The sequence below is a fragment of the Corapipo altera genome, unplaced genomic scaffold (assembly GCF_003945725.1).
Source record: "Corapipo altera isolate COAL_440 unplaced genomic scaffold, ASM394572v1 55, whole genome shotgun sequence".
Lineage (NCBI taxonomy): Eukaryota > Metazoa > Chordata > Aves > Passeriformes > Pipridae > Corapipo > Corapipo altera.
In genome coordinates this window covers 8,742,023-8,764,347 of record NW_020884882.1, presented here as the reverse complement: position 1 = coordinate 8,764,347, position 22,325 = coordinate 8,742,023, and the positions used below count along the sequence as shown (strand labels likewise).

At 40.9% G+C, this 22,325-nt stretch overlaps 1 protein-coding gene and 1 long non-coding RNA gene across 2 annotated transcripts in view; one reads left to right on the top strand and one right to left on the bottom strand.

Moving 5' to 3' along the window:
- PRKAR2A (protein kinase cAMP-dependent type II regulatory subunit alpha) overlaps nucleotides 1–14,641 on the bottom strand; it is a 62,051-nt gene extending 47,410 nt beyond the window's left edge. Inside the window, exon 1 of the mRNA XM_027640126.1 lies at nucleotides 14,304–14,641. Within this exon, the coding sequence (XP_027495927.1) occupies nucleotides 14,304–14,553 (250 nt within the window). The 5' untranslated portion in view covers nucleotides 14,554–14,641. The remainder of the gene's footprint in view (nucleotides 1–14,303) is intronic.
- LOC113945677 lies at nucleotides 14,433–16,520 on the top strand. Its single transcript, XR_003527169.1, has 2 exons — nucleotides 14,433–14,524; nucleotides 15,151–16,520. It is a non-coding gene; the product is annotated as an uncharacterized LOC113945677 (long non-coding RNA).
- The last annotated feature ends 5,805 nt before the right edge of the window (nucleotides 16,521–22,325 follow it).

Sequence of the window (22,325 nt, the reverse complement as noted above, 5' to 3'; positions counted from 1 at the left end):
TTTCCTCCTATACATAAAGAAAAGTTATGATGATACACAGATATGCATGTGGATTAGCAGTCAAAAACAAAGAAAGACAAGAAAAATTTTGACTGCCTATTAGTTTTCAACAGAAATCCAACCTTAATTTTACATTCACTACATTGTATTTTTAAAGAGATTCCATCTGCTCAGGCTGTAGTGCACATTAATATTCAGAAGACATCTGCAGTGTGCAGACCAAGCTTTTAATTGGAATCATGTCTCAGCTACCATCACACAACACTGAATGTAAATGTTGGCTATCTGCACTTGGCAGCTGCTTGGCAGGCTCAGTAAAAAGTCCTGCGGAGACTGATAGTTTCTTTAGATAATGTGGTATCAGGATATAAAAGCTATCATGAGAAATCAAATACTTATTATCATATCCATAACTAATATAGTTTACTAGCCCCCTCACTACTTATGAGCAAAATATGGTTTATATTCAGCCACAATTTTCAGAGAGCCAACAAATTGATACAACTGAACACTCACATCTTTCATTATGACAGATACTTAAGCAAATCTATCTTGTATACAAAAGGGGTCAAAGTAAACTGAAATGACGTAGAGAAGCTCAAAGCATTTGTAAAAATCTAAAATTCAAGCACTGCTAAGGATGTAAGAGCACCTGAATAAAATAATTCGATTAACAGGTGCATTCAGTGAATAAAGATACTTTCCTACAATGTCAGACTAATTATTCTAGAATGAACAATATAGTTACCTTTTTTAGAATAAAAAAAGCACTGAGTTAACAGTATCACCATGTGCTTCAAATTCTTGCCAAACCATGGTAACATAAAACTACATTTTTCCAATCATCTGCGTATTTTCAGCTTGTGCTCTGCTGCAAGGTTCTGACAAAAATGGCAGTGAATGACAATCTATAGAGAGAAAACTGTATGTGTGTGTATATGTATATACACATAAACTGAAGTTATTTGTCCAATACAAGCAACTGATTGCTACACTGACAAACTGATTTTAGACACGTTGCAAGAAATATAAGACTACTCAGTATGCAAACATGACGTAGGAACTCTAAGAACAGCAACACTTGCTTTTCATGAAAGACGCATTTTCTTGGGGAATTTGTCTTCCACCACCTTTGCCATTGTATCACAATAAACAGGAATAGAACAAAAATTCAAGACCACAGTTCATTAAGGTAAATAGCTGTGCTGCCACAAAAATAATTACACGAGTAGAGGCAACATCAGAATGCAGTCATTGTGATCCAACTGTTCTAACTCCAGTGCCCTTCTCTGACAGACTAATTGGCTTATGGATCCTCTGAGCTTCAGTGCAGCTCCCAACACAGACAAGGGAATTACACAGAAGGGGAAGACACAATTGCTTATGGTCAGGGCATACACACATGGTTAGTCTCAAGCCTGTACTTGCACATCTACCACCACTCTAGAACACATTATGTTAGAAAGGAAAAAAAGAAAACGAAAGAGAGGACAGAGCAAGGTTCTGCTCCCAAACCCGAGTACACAATGAGCCTATCGCTCACCACTGATTGTACTGGCACTTCCAATCTGTTCCAACGCCAAGGAAAAAAGGGCTGGTCTTAGCCTTTTTCCACCAGTGATGTACAGCTGGTCTTCTCCAAGTTTGGACTAGAACAGAAAGGAAGAATTAACGTGGGCAGTTACGGATGCGATGCAGTGTAAGAAGCTTTTCCTCTCGCCTCTTAGCTATTTAGTCTCAGACAAAACAGATTGAAGCCACTCTCACAGTCAGGTGTACCTCATGTGACAGACAGCATGAAACAACTATAACTGAACTACTTCTACAAAAGAGCAATTTAGAAGAAAAATATGGAACAGAAGATTAGAAGCTCAGCAGAAACAACCAGCAACACTGAGAGGGCCTGGTGTTTTATATACCCAGCAGGCTTGTTACACAGCTACACTTGCCAGGTCAACCTGAGTTCAGGATTCTGTAATTATAGGCATCCGGGTACAATTCAAGAATAGCTTCCTACAGGTAAAAGAGGCACACAAAAGCCCACAGTTCTTTGCCTGGGTCACTTCACATTTCATTACCATTTCCTGCTGCCACTACTGATCTGAATGATGAAACATAGTGTGTTTTTACATAAGACAAGGCTGCAATGGGCTGTGCTGTCATTTGACTTGATCTGTATAAAAGAGTACGAGGAATTTCAATTAGAAACTCCAGCATCAAGTGTCACTTCAAGCTGATTCAGAGCCTAATCTCACACATCCACATTCAAATCAGGGCATAAGCACACTTGTATATGCCAGGCAAGGAATGTGAGTTTCACGGAATCCTGGGCTGCTTCAGGTGTAACATGGTCATGTTGAGGGAGATGGTCCTTCCCCTCTACTCAGCCCTGGTAAGGCCACACCTGGAGGAGCACTGTGTCCAGTTTGAGGCTCCCCAGCACAAGAGACTCATGGACATACGGGACCGAGTCCAGCAAAGGGCCATAAAAACAATGAAGGGACTGAAGCATCTCTTGTGTGAGGACAGGTTGAAAGAGGTAGAACTGTTAGTTTAGAGAAGATAAGGCTCAGGGTAGCTCTTATCAGTACTTGAAGGGCACTGAAGGACAATGGAGGCAGGTTCTTTACACTGGTGCCCAGCGACAGGACAAGAGCCAATGGGCACAAACTCAAACACAGAAAGGGTCCATCTGAACACCATGAAACACTTTTTTGCTGTAAGGGTGACCATGCACTGGCATAGGTTGCCCAGATTGGTTCTGGAGTCTCCATCCTCTAGGATACTTACAAGTCATCTGGGTATGGTCCTGGGCAACCACTCCAGGCAGCCCAGCTTACCCAGGGGGGTTAGGCAAGACAATCTCCCAAACCCAACCACTCTGTGATTCCATAAAGATACTCCACAGCCCATTAAAACTCATGCTTTACTTCCAGTTCAAGTTCCAATAGGCAAAGAGAAGGTAAACTGAAGTAAAATTCATCTGCTGGTACAGGTATTAAGGGACTCTCTAGTTTCAGACATCCTTTTTCCAGTAGGTAACGAGAAATTTTGACAAAGCCACTGTACAAGTTTGGGGTTGTTGGGATTTAATTTGTTTGGCTAGTTTTTTTGAAGGGGAAAGAGGGAAACAGTAGGAAGAAGGAGGCTGAGAAATAGACTGGGCTTCTACAGGTTCTTACCAGGGGCACATTCTTCATAATTGCAAACTGAGCACTTCCTGGGGCATTTTAAAAAATGTTCAGTGATGACCCTACTACAGCATACTGAACAAGTGCTTGTTCTAGTAATGCCACATAAAAGCCTATGACCCTCCTCATCCTGGACAAACCTCAACATGTTTATCAGCCCTCTTAGCCAGTGTCACAAAAGGCATCTATTATGGGCTGATCAGCTACAATAACCTCTGCACCCTTCCTGTCACTGCTTTCTAGGATTTAGCACTCTCTCCCACACACATAATCACCACTGAAGACTCATTCCTGCCTGAACTGTTTGTGAATGACCTTTCTCAAACCAGTCCTTCTCAAAAAAACAACAATTTAAAGAGTTGGTTCAATTCTTCTTGAAGTCTGATTTTTACAGGTTTTTTTCATTATTATTACGTGCTTAAAAAAAGACTGAAGACATGTTGTTGATTTGTGAAATTAAAAAAAAAATTTATTCAAAGAACTAGTGTTCCCATATGTGTGTGATATGTTAAAAAAGAAAAACTGAAGAAAAAAAATGTATCATGTACTATACCACATTTTTTAATAACCAACACCAGAAAATGAGAAAACGTTGGTCAGTTGTCTGTAAAAAGTTCCAGATACACTTGCAGCTGAACTGAATTGCTTTCCAGTTTAAAAAAAAAAAAAAAGGAAAAAGGAAAAACAAAAAACAACACACCAAAACCTCCACACCAACTCACAATTTGTGTCCTTGTTACATACAGATTTATCTAAATTAGTGATAGAAGAGGTGCACAGGAATTACAGAGGGAGGGTGACAGCCAGAGGACTGAGGGGTGGCACAAACTCATCAGGGAGAAGGTACAGAAGAGTATCAGGGATTCTACAGACGCATCATTAACATCTCTGGCAATTCTGGGATATACCACATGTATACAACATGAAGTACTGCTTCATTACCAGTACAATATATTCATCAATAATTCACAAGTGAAGCTTGTTTCATTCAGATGTAATTTGGTTACAGCTCCTTTTAGTAAATAAAGTATAAATAAATTTGAGTAGATTCTAAATAAGTCTGTTTTAAAATTTAAAACAGTTTAAACTTCTAATCTGGGCAATCTTCAGGTCACGATACAGAACCAAATGAGGAACAAAAATAACTTCTGTACCACATCTCAAAATAACTCATTTTATCACTTTTCTTCCTTCAGATTTACACTTCTAACCACGTTAAATCAACATTCAAGTTACTTAAAACATATAGCTGTAAAAAGAATCATCTCCATGTGAAAAAGTATTTTGACAGACAACCCCCCACACATACTTCCAGTAATTGCATCCTGTGCACTTTCACAGGAAGAGGATTTTTGGGAAAGAGGAAGGGTGAAGACAGACAGATATGTTCTGTTTCCTAAGAAGGGATAATAGTTAAAAAAAATATTAAAAAATTAAAATAAAAAAAAAAATCAGCATGTTCTACCCAGACCAGGAAAAAGCCTCTTTTACAGAATCACTGAATCATTCAGGTTGGAAAAGATCTTTAAGATCGAGTCCAACCATAAACCCAACACTGCTACATCCACCCCTGAACCACATCCCTGAGCACCATTCCAACAATGCTCATGGATGTCAGAAGACTCTGCAAGAGCCTTGCACAAATAACATTCATTCTGACAAAGTTTGGATGTAACCATAAAAAAAAACCAAGCTGCAGCAGATGGCAAGTGCTACAAATTCAGCTTCCAGGTGAACTGACTTTTAGCAGCAGAACTTCTGGTCTAAAACTCCCCCCAGTCAAACACTGCTTCATAACAAAGGAACACACTGCAGATCTTTCAGCTATTACAAGTTAACATTGTCTGCCCCTGAAAGCCCTGAAACGTTTAAATCACTAGCAAAACCAGTATACCATGTAAAGTTACATTATTTCAAAGTGCCATGAAAAAATTACACAAGGCACAGCACTTAATGTTTCCAATTATAAGAAACTAAAATTATTATGCTCCTACAAGAATACATGAGAAACTGAAGTCCAGCTTATGGTTGCTTATGATAAAAGTTACACAATCTCAAGATTAGAATTAAAAACATTATATCCAGTGATGCTTAATTGCTACACACTTCAGAAACTGGGCTCTGAATCACCACTCCAAACAGTCCTAAGCTTCAACATTTTAGTAAAAGGATACTTGTGGAATCTCTTCCCCAAAGATGTCAAAGACAGAAGACCAAACGTTAATCTGTTTTAATGAGACATCGTTCATAATTTCATAACCTGAGAAAACTTTGAGTGTTACAAATACTTACGGATTTTAATCAGAAACATTGATAACATCAAATGCTAAAAAACTGTTTCTGAACAATGATTTTCAAATAAAGAAAGAAGGAGGGAAGGAAAGAGGTAACTCCATCTCTGAATTTTCATTCCAGGGCTGTCCAGAAGACATCTTTCAGAGGGGTACCCCCCACACCCATGACAACATGAGATCGACCAGCTCCTTACACTACAGCACGTCCTTGAGGAAGCAGTTCTTCCTGAATGGTCAAGATTAGCACAAGTGTTGCCACAGTAGTAAGTGTTTACTGAAGCCTCAACAGAAAAAAAAATAACACAAAAATGTTTGTGTTTTTCTTTTTTAAAATTGCTTCTTTGGAAAACAGTTTTCTTCATAGGAAGCAGAAAACAATATGCTGTCCCAAGGGAGGAAGAACCAAAATGGAAATGAAGGGCCATTGTGACATCCTGCTTTATAGCAGTCTGTCAATATACAATCACCAAGAACAAGGAACTTAGCACTAGAGTTGATTCAAAAATGCACAGGAAAACTACAGAGCAGTTTCTCAACCCTCATCCAAAACCCATATTTTGCTCCCCACACAAACTCCACAACTTTTTAGAATGTTCTGCAACAAGAGCAGCAGGGCTTCAAGCTTTGCAATCCTTCTCTGTGAACCGCTCAAATCCACAGAAGGACAGAACAGTTGGGCATGGAAGAACATCCACTTCCTCTCCAACTTGCAATCCTAATCCTTCTTCACACAACAGTTTAGAGAGAGATTTTGTGCCAATTTGCTCAGTTCTGCTGACGAGGCCCCTGGTCATGGACCATCTTGGTCTGGACCTCACAAACACCCAAAAAGGAGTGCAAGGTTCCAGACTTGTGTAAGATGACCTCACATCAAAACCTGACATCATGCCAGTCCCTGCAGGTTAGAGACCATTTCCAAACAGAAGCAAAGCTGTTCTTCAAGCCACCAGGAAATAAAATGAGAGAACAGAGAGTGGCTTATCATTTTTTAAAAAAATAACTCCCAAGTTTGTTGTTGTTTTTAAATTATGATAAAAGCAATGCTACAAAAGGAATACCTGCACTCCCTCCCACATGCCTTGAAGACAGATTCTTCCTAAAGATGTTTTCATATTCCAAAGGGAATTTCCAAGTCTGTGCACAGAGAACTGCCACTACTCACCATTTGTAACTTCTGCATAGAACAGAAATGCCCCAGTATGGAAAGGGCTACCAGCAAAACTGCTACTGATACAATGCTGGCCTTTATTATACACAATTCAGGGTATATTTATGAAACAGAGGCCAGGTCCTAGCAGCATGATAACTATAAGACAGGTTGCTTTCATCTTAATCTCCTCTCTCTTTTAAGTATCCTTCCCACTAAAGCACAAAAGAGAACACTGCCATCATCACCACAGTTCTCACAACCTCACAGACAAAATACCAATGACCACAAAACAGCTGCTCGTTCTTCATAACAGATTTCTGGAGTTTCCACCCAACAGTACTTCTTTCAGATCCCTACTTTTAAAAGATCCTTTTGCACTATGGGATGTCAGAAGCATGCATCCCTTTAGTAGAATTAGTATCTTGCTGCCAGAGTCTTTTATACGTCAGTGTTTTGTCCACACTCAGATTTCCCAAATTCCCCACCAGTCACTTTTCTAACTAATATTCTTGTGATTCACTATTTACCTTGTCTGTTTAGATTACAGTGATGCATAAACACAAAAACTGCAGAGTGCAGAAGAGTACACACCATTTACTGGGGAACTGACAGTACCTCAGGAAAACAATTAAAACTACATGAATCAAAGAATCTTGATGTATCAAAAACCACCAAACAATTGTTACTTACCAAGGAAATACTGATGCAAAGCCAGGCATGCAACACAAAGAAGAACAATCAAAGGAATCTAAAGGACCATTGCAGAGGAAAGAATAACATTCCTCTAAAAGAGGAACCAATACGTTTGTGAACTATATTCGTTATTGTCTCCCTCTTCTTTCACAAAAAAATATGAATGATCATTCATGAAGCTGAAAATGTTACTAAAGCCAGTGGGAAACATTCATAGCTCATCTTGGCTACACTTCCAGTCTTCATTTGAATAATGAGCAACTGCTCTTTGTTAGACATTAATGCTTTTTAATGACTGACTGGTGAATAGCTTGAAGTGAGCTCCTTCTCTGCTGTCTCCTCCTCTTCCCCGAGATCTCCATTGTTCTATTTTAGGTAAGAGGGTACAACTAAACTTCAGTGTTAGCACAAGGGGAAGATGGCACTCTGCAACACTGACAGAATTGTCTCAGTGCTCTAATATTAGTGTATTAAATGAACAAAAATAGCCAAGTTAAATAGAAGCTTGTGTTCAGTACAATATCTAATACTGCAATACAATATTTTCCATTAGCTTAATTTTAGAACCAGCTAGAAGAATCCAATTTTAGAAGTTTCATACAATTTTTATTACAATAAGCTTTTTCAACACGGAAGCAAAAGCTTTTAAGAATTCAACAATTATTTACAAAGGCTAGTTATCCACTTCCTTCATAGTTAGTTACTTTCTTTGCAGAGAAGAGTAATAAAGTTTCTATTTGCCCAAAGTAACAGCAGGATACTAAAACAGCAGATACTGAATCTACAGCTTAATTTATCTATACAGTTATAGCAAGTATCAAAAGCTATTTCAGGAAATACCAAGTTTAACAGTTAAGTGAAAAGTTACTAGTATGCAACAGATTACAAATACAAATGAAATTTAAAACAAAAAACCACTGCTTGCTTCCTCATATTTTAGGACATTCTGATCGCTTAAGGCAGAATAATTATGTCAAGCCACTAAGTGTAAACTGGAATAAGATGATATCTTTCTTGAGATAGGTTGTTAAGAGCTGTCTAATAGGTGCTATAGGAATAATAGCAGAGTTATTTGTAACGTCCTGGCATCAGCACTAAGTATACTATGTCAAAATTCCAAGAAACTTAGCTTTTACAATTAACATAGAAGTTGCTCCTTCCTGATGTAAACCAATATACATTTAGCAATATCCAGCAATAGCTGAATTTCAGTCAACTCATCTACAATTCTGTTTCTTAGCCAGTCAGCAGCTTTTATCCCTTCACTTCATACTTTCAGTTCTTTTATTATCTTAGAAAAGAACAACATATTACACATACATTTTAATTAAATTTTCATTTGTACTGAAGATTACTGATGAAGCATTCCTTCAAGCCCCACTGAGCTACAATTACTGGCTTTCTTAGACCTACATCATTTAGTTAAAAAAATTCCTAATCTCACCTTGTCATAGAGTAATTACAACCTTAAGAGCAAACGCTGAAAAGTAATTCTATTGTGATAAACAAATATAGAAGCAAAAAGACCTCCAGACAAAAAAAAAAAACAACCTTTAGATGTTTTGTCCAAGTAACTAAAGAGAAGTGAGATCAGTCTTCCTTAATACTTAGTTTATCTTCAAAATTCCCCTGTGAGAACAAGATAAATATAGGGAGTGAAGTTCCATTAGTACTAACAGCAGCTACTCTACTTAATCCTTCAGATTTAAGTCAGGGAGAACTGCCTCTGCAAAAGCAAAGACGTGTGCAAGTACAGCAGCTGCACAACAGTAATCTTTCACTTGGTATTTTTATGTTAAACACGTTCAAGATACTTTGCTTTATAACTGATTTCATTGATGGAGATCAAAGAACAAATAAAACTCTGAAGCTTCTTCTATACCTTCAGGTTGCTAGGCTTGCTTACACATACAACCTTTTAAAACATAAAGCAAGCATGTGTATTTCTTTCTTTGTGTACCAAATTCAAAGGTTTAATACAGTCAGATCATAGAATTGTTTAGGTTGGAAAAGATCACTGATCAAAGATCACTGAGTCCAATCATTAACCCAGCACTGACAAGCCCATCATTGATTTATAGCTTTTTCCTCCATCTCCCTAAAAATCTAGAGACTACTTAAGCAGAGCACAGAACAGCTTTGTTATAAATATTATTTAAAAAAAAAGATGCAGAACTAGTAATCATCAGATTATGAGAGTGTTCACTGTGCTACCTAGACTTTAAATAAGAGTAGTTCCTCTTTGGACTGGATTTGCATCATATAATGCAATTATTCTGTACAAAATCCCCAATGCACAGAAAGGTTCTTTTAATGTTATGGACAAAAAAAAAAACTGAAAAAAAAAAGAGGGAAGAGAGAGCTACTTAGCTTTATTCCCAGTAAATCAACAGTTATGGAGGAAGTAGGTAGGTGAAAGCACTACTAAAAAGTTAAAAGTACCTTCATTTTAAAGCTGATAGTATCTCACAGCAACATATGAATCCAAATTACGTCTGAAAACTCGAACAGCATTGTTCAGAAGGACCACTATTCTTCTTATGCTATACTGCAAAATTCTTAATATCATCCAACTCCTATCTCTCAATAAGTTTCATTTTATTATGAAAATTTTCATTTTCTTGAAATTTTCATTTCAAGAAAACAGGAAGGAGTTATGCATGACTTGTGAATTGATGCAGGCAGAGCATAAATGCTTTGTGATTGATGTAAAGGAGTAACTCCTTAGGAATTTCACAGGATGTATCAGCCCAGTACAGAAAAAGAAATCATAAGCAAATGATGCTTAAGAACAAGAAGATAGGCAATCTGAAACAGGTTTAATTTAATATTAAGCTCTTCTCTTAACAATTAAAAAAATAAATATTTCAAAGGCAGACTGAACTCTTATTCTGTATCACATTCAAGATCTAACAATGTAAAAGAGCATCTCCCTACTCCCTTCTGCTCAGATATCCTGTTGATGTTTTAAAGATGACATTTAGCAAATCCCTGAATTTTAATTGAGCAGCTCAGTGCAGAACTAAAGGATCTTTTCACCTGTCCATCCAGATTCATATGCACCACTTCCCTTCACAAAAACAGAGCACACTGAAGAGGATTATCTCAAAAGCTAAATATTAAGAAGGGTTCTCTTTTGCTCAGGGAGCAGCTGAAAAGCACATAATCTTTCCTTCAATATCACGGTGAAATCCTGGGAGGGAAAAATTTGATTTGCACTAAAATACTTGTGATTAGTTGAAACACCTGAGTTGCTCAAGCTAGTATATAATCCCATAAATATTTTAGTTTCACTGTTATATTTAATACCTTCAAGAACAAAGACAGTTCTTTTTACTATTACAAACAAGGAGACTTAACAGAAAGTTAATGGTGCAGCACTTTGCACCTTCGTGCAACTGCCTCAATAGACAGGGAAGGAGAGCTCCCTGCCTTCCTTCAGGTATCCTCCTCGACAGGTTTCCCAAACCCATGACTCAAACAGTGAACAGACCATTTCTGTGTCTTTAATTTCACAATCTTAACACATCCCTTCAGAGCCTCCTTGTTAAAAGTACAAGTGTCATGGTCAAGGACACACTTTCAGAATACATATCCATCCTTGGCTACATCCTCAACCTGATTTTTGAAGCTGTCACTTTGCACCTTTCCCAACTCTATCAACTTGTCAATTTTGCAGTTATACCAATGAAATAAAGGCTTTGAGGAAAGATTCAAATGTAAAAATTCTCTGCCACAGCCCAGTGAATAAATGTCTCTGGAGGTTCCCCCACAACTATCATCATTTCATTTCCACACATTCCTTACAATCCACTCTGCTGAACAGCCACATCCTGATGCCCTTTGATCACATATACAATAACAATTAAAATGAAGGATGAAACTCTGGGGGAATCACAGAATGAACATAAACCTGGAAGTAATTTCTTAAGCATGACAAGAAAATACAAGTCTTTTTTGTAGTCCAGTTTGTTTCAGTGACTTTTACCACATGGATGGGGTGCCATTATGGCAGCAAAGGAACCACTGGTGTCACTATGAGTACATGAAGACATTTGCCACATGATTTACATCAAAGGCCAAGAGCTCCTTTTGACTTTGAGTTGTTCTTGCTTCTATTACCACACTCTCTCAAAGCACACAAAAAACCCTCACATAACTTATCCAAAATGTTCTCTCAGTCTTAGCATGCAGGTGTAGCCTAGTGACATGCTCAAATTTAATGCTGTACAAGAAGGAGACACATTAAGACAAGCACATTATTTGTGCAGACATCTTTCTTACTCCCAACATATACAACAGGGGTATATACTTAAACTAGCTTCGAGTTTCCTTAGCATAATAACTTACAAAAACAATTGCTCAGTTTCATCCTTATATTTAAAAACAACCTTGGAAATGTGTTTAAAACACCCATTTGGCCTATCTCAGCAACTCTAAGGTAAGAAGGCATTAACCTAGGAAAACACAGTGAAATTAATTGTCTGTCCTAAGTTGTCCAAGATGAAAAACTGCAATCTTAATAAACAGTGCTCAGGTCTGTCCAGTTATCTGAGTCTCTCACTGCGTGTTTTTCTCTATTTCCAAGTGTCCTTTAAACACTAAGCAGTGTGTGAGCACACAGGATCTAGTCTTCCACAGCGAGGCACAGCTCCTATCTATAACAGTCATCAGAGATATCAGAACCTCTGACTTAACACTTTCTCATTTTTAGAACCTTACACGACAACAGTTACAACAGAACCCTAAACAAGAAACGCACAGCCATGGTTGACTGTCACCCACACTGTTGAACAATGCAAGAAAGGATCATTTCCCTGACCCTAGAGAGGGATCCTCGCCCTGCTGCTGAAGAGAACATGGCACTGCTCCTGACCCAAGCCTTGGAAACCACAAGGAGGAAACAGTATGGGCTTTCAGATAAGCAAGACAGCATTACAGGCAGTGCCACTTGCCTAAAGGGCTCTGCCTACAACAAGTGACACTGCCGTGCCTTCCTAATTTAATTTTCTCTTTGACTAAGATAGAAAGATGATAAGCAGAAACTTGAAGCAAAGGAACCACCCTTCTGTTCTGGACAGTCTCACCATGTAAAGCTGTATTTTAAAAGCTGTTTGCCGCCATCATATTTTTTTTTTAATTTTTCTTTGAAAACATTTAACTTCAGAGGATCCTTCCAACTGCACTTGCAACATTCACCAGGATAATTTTACACTTACTTCCCTGAAGAAGGTTATTTCAAACCCTAAAACTAGGTAAACTGATCACTAAATAGCAAAGGTGCATTCAAAGACATTAACAGTTCTGGTGGAGTGGGGTTTTGTTTCGGTTGGGTTTTTTTGGGCTTTCTGTGTTCCTTTTTTTTTTTTTAAGAAAAACATTATATACAAAGATATTGAACATTTTTAAAAATTACATCCAATTACTTACTGCAATTTTTCTAATCTGGAGCTTAATTTTAAAATAATACATTCTACAAGAAACTATACCTTTTTTATATTTAGAGATGTTTGAAGACATTGTTGACTTGGTTGCAGAACAAATAAAAACACTTGTAATTTCCATAAATCTGTGCTCATACTTGAACATGCCATTAACTTCAACTCAGTCACTACCAGTGTCCACCTCTTTACCCTTCACCTTTCATCTTTTCTTCTTCATGCCCTAAACAGAACTTCTCTCTGATTAGAAAAAATAAAAATTCAAATACAGACAGTAATTGCAAACTGCTTTTTAATTCATTCTGACTGCACGTTTCACTCTTGTTCTCTCACATATTCCATGTCTTGTTTAGGTTGTCTATTTTCAAGAACTAAAAGTGTGTTTCACTTCGCAAAGTAGCCAGTCTAAAAGGGCTGAAAAAAACCCAGCCAGTGTCTCAATGCTTCCTTAATAAAAACAATTACTTGTTCTATAGCTTAATTTCTTCCTGTTTCTCTAAAACTGTTAACCAGAGAATAGGCATTAAGAGCACACTTCATTCACAAGGTGACATCCAGTAATTGGTCTAAAAGGGGATCCTCTATCAATAAAAGTCAGAAACCTTTACTCCCGTTATAGGTCAAGGGCACAAGACCTCAAATCGAGGGCACTGAAAGTTTAAGAAAAGCATGCTTTTTCTCACCTTTCCCTTCCCCTTAAACTACTTTCTAATACCAAAAGAGTATTCAGTGATTTCAGGTCCAAAATTCTGGGTGTGCCAAGTACCACCATTCACAAACATTTTAAATAACTTTTCGCACTGAAGCTCAATTACAGCCCAAATGACAAATACTCTGCATAGCACAACACACACAGTACGTCCTGACAGAATAAAAATGGAAGTATCATAAGTGGCGCTTCATTCAGCTCAGGTTAAGGACCTTATCGATCTTAGAGAGCGACAGCATAAAGAGGAACATACAGGTGGCTTTGAATTTTAATACGTCGTGAAATAGCGAAAGTTATTTCGCTGCTTTATAATAACCACTTTAAACGCTCAACAGCGGCAATAAACAACCCCAGCTTCAGTGGGAAAAAAAAAAAAAAAACCAACCCTACACTCGTCCACAACGATTTAAAGACAGAAACGCAAGAATAAGTACAGAAGAGGTTGCACAATAACACATGATCTTCCCTATCACATGCTTGGCAGCGCGCTCGCTCCCCGGCGGTCCCCGCTCAGACCCCGGGGCTGCTCGGCCGCCCGGGGCAGCCCCGGACGCCCCGGGAAAGGGGCTCCGGCCAGAGGGTCGGGGCTCCCCGGGGCTCGGGCGGGGACCTCCGGGGCGGTAGCGGTGTTACCGCGGGGCCCGAGCGGCGGTGGAGCCTCTCCCCCATTCAATCCCTGCCTCCCTCCGGCTCTGCCCGGGCGGCGGCGGCCGGGGCAAAGCACCGAGCGGGGCGGGGAGGCGGCCGCCGGCCCCGGGGCTGCATCCCCCGGGCGCGACCCCGCGCCCCCGGCTCCGCCTCGGCGGCGGCGGCGCCCGCACTTACGCTCGAAGTCGGAGTCCGAGTCCTCGTCGCCGCGCTCGGGCTCCTCGTCGCCGTTGGACTCGGTCTGCATGGGCTCCCCGTCGAAGCTGACGACCCTGCGGCCGCCGCCCGCCTCCTGGTCGCGGGCATCCCGCAGGCGGGCGAAGTAGTCGGCGGCGAAGCCCAGCAGGTCGGACGGCCGGTGCCGCAGCACCTCCACCGTGTAGCCCTGCAGCAGCTCGGTGAGGCCCGGCGGGATCTCGATGCTCATGGTGCCGGGCGCCCGGGAGGCCGCCTGGCCTCCCTCCCCTGCCCCGTCCGCGGGCGGCGGTGTGGGTGCGGGCTCGGGGCCTCCGCGGCGGGCGCGGACCGACTCCCGCCGCTCCGGTCACACGAGCGCGGGGCGCGGACGGGAGGGGCGGGGCGGGAGCGGCCCCGCCGCGCAGGCGCGGAGCGGGCGCGGGAGCGGGCGCGGGGCAGCGGCCGCGCGTGCGCGAGGGGCGGGGGGGGGGGTGGTGGGGCGCGTGCGTCACCGCGGGAGCGGCCCCGGGACCGGGAATGGGACGGGAACCGGGACAAGGGAACGGGCACGGGGCGCGGGACCCGGGGACGGTGCTGGCAGCGGGTGCAGATGGTTCAGCTCTTTGGAAAACGGTTCTGCCCGCGCCGTTAACACCCCCCCTCGGTCGCGGGATTCGGGCTGGGTTTGTGCCGTGTCGGGAAGCGTTTGGACCAAAGCTGGCGGCGGGATGAGGAAAGGGGGGGAGGTCGGCTCGGTGACCGGGCAGGGAGGCCCCGACCGTCGCTACCTCCTCGTTATTTTTCTCTTATTTCTCATCTGTGACCTTGTACTCTCATTTCTTGTCAGAATCACAGAATCAATTAGGTTGGGAAAGACCTTTGAGATCATCTGAGTCCAACCTCAAACACCACCATGTCAACTAGACCATGGCACTGAGTACCACGTTCAGTCTTTTCTTAAGCACCTACAGGGACGGTGACTCCACCACCTCCCTGGGCAACCCATTCCGATGTCTAATCACCCTTTCTGTGAAGAATTTCTTCCTTATGTCCAACCTAAACATCCCCTGGCACAGCCTGAGGCCATATTCCCTCATCCTGTTGCCAGTCACCTGGAAGAAGAGGCCAATCCCCACCTGGCGACAGCCCCCTTTCTGGGAGTTCTATAAACTGATAAAGTCTCCCCTGAGCCTTCTTTTCTCCAGGCTAAACAACCCCAGCTGCCTCAGCTGCTCCTCATAGGACTTGTGCTCCAGACCCTTCCCCAGCTCCCTTGCCATTCTCTGGACTCACACCACCACCTCAGTGTCCTTCTTGAAGTGAGGGGCCCAGAACTAGACACAAGAATCAAGGTGTGACCTCACCAGTGCCAAGGACAGAGGTTTTCTTTTCTCAAGCTGCCTGTAAGGGTGTTTAAAAGGTCCCCCAGGAGCAGGAGAAGTTGTTTTTCTTTGACCTTCATCAGACCCAATATAAATTTCAATCTAATTCTTGGTAGCAGTTTGATTTAGGACCTCCCACCCCTCTAGTTTCTTGTCAGAATTAAGGCATTAAAGAACAATTCTTAAAAGAAGTGAGCGCAAGAGGAGCATGCAGCTCTTCACACCTGAATAGAGCCATAATGACATCACTTGTGAAATTGTGGCAGTAGCTCTGATCTGCTTAATAATAAACCATTGAAGATGAAGAATTTCAGAGAAATGAAACACAGAATCATAGAATGGTTTGGGTTAGAAGGAACCCTAAAGATCATCTGGTTCCATGGGCAGGGACACATTCCACTAGACCGGATTGCTCCAAGCATTGTCCAACCTGGCCTTGAACGCTTCCAGGGATGGGGCATCCAAAGCTTCTTTGGACAACCTGTACCAGCACCTCCCCACCCTCTCACAGTTGCTTATATATGTGAGCTTTGTAGGTACCCGTTTGTATGTTGTTGGATGTGCTTTATTCAGATTTTTGCTTGTCTTCATTGTACAAAACCTGTTATCTGTGTGTTTGGCAGATGCCCAGGGGAAGGCAATGGGCTGTGTGGCATGGAGCCATCGGCCTTTAAGGTTTGACGTTGCTGGAGACCTCGTCTTGGGAGAAAACAGTCCTGTACAAACATAAGTCAAGGGGAATACGGATGTTGGCTTAGTGACGCCGCTGCGCGTTGTCAGTGCAAATATTTTTATTTAATTCTTCTTCTGTTTCAACAATAAAAGAGCAGAAATCAACTTGTGCTCAAAATACAAAATTTCACTTAGAAGCCCAGAATTGGCTGAGGCAGTGTACTATGTTTTGGTTTTGTTTGCTCATGTGCCAGGGTCCCTTTGCTTATCCAGATGGTTCTCACCACACTCCCATACAAAGATATCCTATTCATGGCTGCTGCATGGAGGGCACAGCAGTGGATCCCAGAACACCCATCCAGTGCTTTTACTTTATTCTCAGCAAGGGGGGGGCAGTTGGAAATCTCATGGCACTTAAAAGGTGTTCGCTGTAATACAAGTCCCATATTTTTATGTGGAGTAAGATTACATCTTGTATCCATACAAAATTAACAAATTTTTAAAAAGCACAGGAGGTAGATTTGCCACACCTCACCAGTTTATCCAAATATTTTGTATAAAGCCATTTCTCTTAATTTTTATTCTTTTCAACACCAGGAATAACAGTTGCTGTATCCCCTTTTTCAAAAGATAATTGACACTGATTTTTGACACTCCTACAGTATTATCTGTCTGGTGGTCTCAAACAATATAAGAGCACATTTCACTGTTCAATGTACCTTCTTTAAGTACTGACAGAACTGATACAGGGAAAAGGGTCTGATCAACCATAAAACTGTATCTGGTTAGTCCCCCACAAAATAAAGATTTCTGATGAGATTTTTCCTTTGCCAGTTGGGTGCTGAAGACATTGCTGGTGGTGAAGAGGTAAAAATGAAAGGTAGAAAGTGCTGTAGAAATGGAAAAACAAAATGCCAATAAAATGCACTGACGAGTAGCATCAGAGGAAGAAAGGGAAAGTCTGATTCCAAGGGGATACACTGATTTTTCTTTCCCACTCTCTTTCACAACAGCCAACCACCTGACAAAAAATTGCCTGCTTTTGGCACTTGTCAGCTCTTATATTAGCTTTTAGCATTTGTTGGCAATTTTCTCTCATTTGTGCCTGTGGATATAAATCTGGTTATTTATTTGAGAAAATGTGTTGCCAGTAAATAGTGTTAAGTCTCTGAAGAGCTGCATTGTATTGGCCTTCTGATATTTATATGTCCACACAGAGCTAATCAGCTTCAGAGGAAAGTAAAGAGCAGAGCTGTGTTTAGCCTTCTCTGAAGGTCAACGGACAAAATCAGAAGCATCCAAGGTCACGTGAAGCGCATTTTCAAGTTGATTTACGCCACAGTTTATCCTGTTTCTTTATACACTTTTTTTTTTTTTTGTGAGCATCAGAATTGATGGCACAAATATGTGAGAAACTTGTCGGCGATCAAGTTAATTGTAATACTGCCTGCTGCGCATACATAGAGCTCATCATACGCTTTCTTTCACCCTGAATTTGCATGACTTTTTTAATTATTACTATAATAAGCATTCACATTAAAAGAATGGTAGAAAATAAATTAGGAAATGCACTTGCAGCCTTAATTTGATCCCCTTTATAATAGCGTTTTTAATTCAGGCAGCATGACCAATGCAATTTCTTTCCACTGGCTTCATGGCACGTTCAGCACCCACTGTGGAGTTAGATAAGACTTGTGTGGCTGATGAAGCTGGTCCCCACAGTATTCCTATCTATATATATATATATATATAGTATCACATTGTCTCCTAATAATTTCTTAATGTTTGAAAAATATTCCCATATTTATCACGTGCCTGTGCTCCCAAATATTGAGGTCTCTTCCCTTCACTCTGCCTGCCCTACCCAGTGCTGTGTGACTTTGATGCACCCTTAGTGAAATTGTGATGGAGCTTCAGTGCTTGTCCTGCTGGCAGGACCAGCCAAGTTGCAAGCAGAAAAAGCAAAATAGTCTGTGTAGTCTTGCACAGGGATAAAATAATCAGATTAAACCTCCAGACTGGCTCCTTAAAAAGTAAAATAAATCCTTTTATAACAAGTAATAATTCACTTCTCATAAACTTGTCAGCACCAGCTAGAGCTCAGACTCTATATAAACATACGTACATCTTGGATTAATTACACTTGCCTTCAAATTCCGTACAAGGATAATGCAAGAAAACACTGAATATTCTGATGGTTGGTATTAGTGAGCACAATCTCTTGTTTAAGGGGAATTGGATTAATTACCTGGAGTAGAGCTGTTGTGTGTTGTTGTAGGAGACACACAAGCCCCCTCAAGCTGGGCATGTCCCACACCATTACACCACTACAGGCAGGTTCAGAGCCTTCTGCAAACAAGGTGAAATCCTACCCTTGCCCTTCTGCTTCAACCTTCTCAAAATAAAGGCCTTACAGTCCTTCCAGTCTCTCCTCCAAAAGCAGCTGCTTCATCCCCAGAGTCACATTTAATCCTCCTTTCTGTACCTGCTCAGCTTTGCTGTGTCTTTCATGAGCACTGTGTGCAGGTCTGGTCTCCACATCCCAAAATGTGGGCTCATGCTGGTTTTACGCAGCTGAAAAAATGATGCTGACTATTTTGACTATTTCTCTGACACTTTTCCTTGTTTTTTTTTTTTTGGCTGCCGCATCATTATGAACTGAAGGTATCCAATCTTCATTTTAAGACATAAAGAGATGAAAAAATCCCCACTTCCCTTGCTCTGTTTCTCCAGTGACTGACCACCCTCATTATAAAAAACATGCATATTTTCACATTTTAAGTGTTCTATGTTTGACATTCAAACTTTGTTTTTCTACCCACTGCTTTCTCCTGTTGCTGTAAATGTCCATAAACATCATGTAACTTTGTGCATAATGTACACAAACCTTCTGAATTCTTCATTTTACCAAAAGAAATAGTAAAAAAACCAAAGGGATCCCAGGCTTAGCTACCAGGATGCAGAGATTCTTCAACACAGCATGCAAGATGAAACTACTTCTCCTGCCTCTCTTTGGTTTTCTTCCCAGGCAAGTGCTAAACCTCAGAAACCAAACTTTGGTTCTCTAACCAGTCAGTTTGCTTGTGACAGTAAGCAAGACTTAGTACGCATTTTTGTTAGCCTATAGAGTACTGTATATTTCAGTAAATCATATAGGACTGTCTATCAATAGTACAAAGACCAGAGAAAAAAATAAGTTTTTTGAAGCTGACATATGTTACCTTGACACTGTCTTTAGTCCATCAAAAATATTTTGGATAATTCTTGGAAAGATACTTTGCTGCATTTGTTGATAAATTTCAAAGTATTGAGTTGGGAGAAATACCTGTATAAATGTCCACATTTTCATTGCCATAATTTAGTTTATGAACACAGAAAACACTGATTCTGTTGGTAGCAATTACAATTTTTCAGGCAGTAGAAAACATCAACCTTAAAATACCAGATTTTGTAAAGCATTTGTCCTAGCTGTTACCTAGATGTAAAAAGAAATATCTCTGTTGTCATACTTATGACGTAAAATGGCACATGTTTGAATCTGTGACATAAGACGTGTGGGATGACCAGGTTGTTTAAACTACCCTGAGCAACACTATGTAGCAGATGTAGAGTTTATGGTTCCCACATCAGAGAAGCCCTAAGCAACAGCACTTTGGTGTGTAAACAGGGGATATTCAAATAAGGACTGAGCTAAGCAGTTGGTTCTCTTGCATACAAAGTGGAAGCCATACCCATTTTGGTTGTACTTTAGTTTCTGCCCCCAGCACTGAAAACATTACATGAAGACCTTCTCCACTGAGGTTGGTGTGAATTCTGGGCAGAGGGAGCTGATGGCAACAGAACTTTGTGCACATCCTGTGGTAGCCAGTCACTCACTGGATAGCCCTGATCCTGCTGGATGGCTCTGTCAGCAGTAGAGTTCATGGACATTGCTACTAAATAAAGGTAAAAGGTTTTTAGACTGTTTTGTTTTAAGAGAAGAAATAAAATTAACCTCCCTGTGAGTTGTTCAAAGACTAATCTAAATCCAAAATATCAATTGCTGTCTGTGTTTCCCAGCAGACCCTGTTCAAACACAAGTTTGTTGAAGTTAGGGGGTTTGTCAACCAAGAACTCAGACATTTATTTCTTCCTTGAGCCTTTGCTCACAAATCTGGAACTGTCTTTTGCCGTATGTAGATCCTTGTCCCCTCCCCATCTTCTCACGTTTCCACCTGACGCAGTTCAGGTCATGAGCATTTCTCTACTGGATCCCAACCTGCCACTCCCCAGACACGTATTTCTCTGTCACTGTTGCTACAGCTTCTGTTTTCACATCTTCTGTTGTCACCTTTGTCCATTACCTGTTACTAAACATTTCTCACACTTAGCATTTGCCCATTTGTCATACATCTTCACCAGCTGCTTGTTAAATAACTGTTGCCCTTCCCAAAACTTCGCCTCTGAGGTTTTACCCCAAATTCATAACCTATCTCTCACTCCATCTTGCTTAACTCCCCCGGTGGGGCACCTTCAGCCTCCTTCCAGACTGAGCCTCAATCTCTCCCTCCTCTTGCAGTGCCTGATCCCTCGCTGAAACGAGTAACAGCGTCTTTGCTCTTTGGCCCTCTTTTACTGGCACCACGAGAAGCCATTAACACATCTTCCTGTCTGTTCCCAGTGTTTGTGTCCTGCCCTTTAGCGCCCACAGATCCACCCCATGCACAGAAGTACTGTACACAAACAAGGGGCAGTACTACAGTGGGTGGTACATGAGGGGCTCATTCTACCAGCTCAGCATGTTGTGTTAACTAATTACAAGTGTTAAAATTGTAGTATTAAATGTAAATTGCAACAGTAATAAATGAGGTTTATCCACCAAATACCCCAAATTTTTATATTTCTCTCTGAAAGCCCTTTTATGAGACCTATTACAGCTGTTAGCACTTGTTTTAATTAAACTCATAACGCAGCATGAAGCTCAGTTAACCAGTTTTTAGTTTTCGGAGAAAGTCAGTAAGAAGTTGGTATTGCATTTTTCTGTCATGCTTCACATCCTGTGCTTTGGGTACATTATAAAAATGTTGACAGAGGATTCTATATCTCAGGGGAGGATAAGGGAGACATGAAACTTCTTCTAGGCTGTTTTTTCCGATTCAGTTTAGATTATTAAGTTTTATAGAAGTATTTGGTGTTTGACTGCAGTCTGGATGTCTTCATTCAAGGAAACTGGTGGTCTCAGCGTCTAAACCAGAGGATTATAAGGCCACCTGACCGTGTTCAGGTCCCTCTTTGTCAGTGTCAGCAAAAAACTGATTGGTTTGTAGAGCTGAAAAATGCTTGCTGCCTTCAACTAGGACTTAAATCACGTCTGCGTCGGACACTGATTGGATGGGTGTTCCGTGTACATGCTGCTCCTGAGGGGTTTTTTTGTGACTTTAATTCCCAAAGCTATCATCCCAGAAGAGTTGCATTAGAAAAAGGAAAAGAAGAATGTGGTTTTAGAGAATGCAACGGCGCTGCCTTTTGTTGCAGCTGCTTCGAAGTGTCTCTCCATTGACACCTAGTGTCCGTACGGGAAGATCTTCATAGCCGTGCTGGCAATATTTATCTCTAAATCTTTAGAGATCTTTTAACTTGTGTAGTTATTAAGAGCTCTTATTGATCAAACAGAGTCAACCAGGAGGTGAGACTGATGGTGCAAACACAGCAATCTCTCTACTCCTGACAGTGATATCAGTGACATCCATAGATGACTATGTTCTGAATGGCTCTAGGAACCCATTCATTGCTTTGCAGTGCAAAAATATTATCCTTTTGTAAGGTGTCCTGTGAATATATGTAAAATACCTTCAATCTCTGTCTCTTTCCTCACAGCACCATTGTGAACTAATGAATATTTAATACTAATTTTAGGAAGTATAGTACTTTGTTGTCAGACATTATTCTAATTATCTTCAATTAAAGAAGAGTCTTTTTCATTGATAGA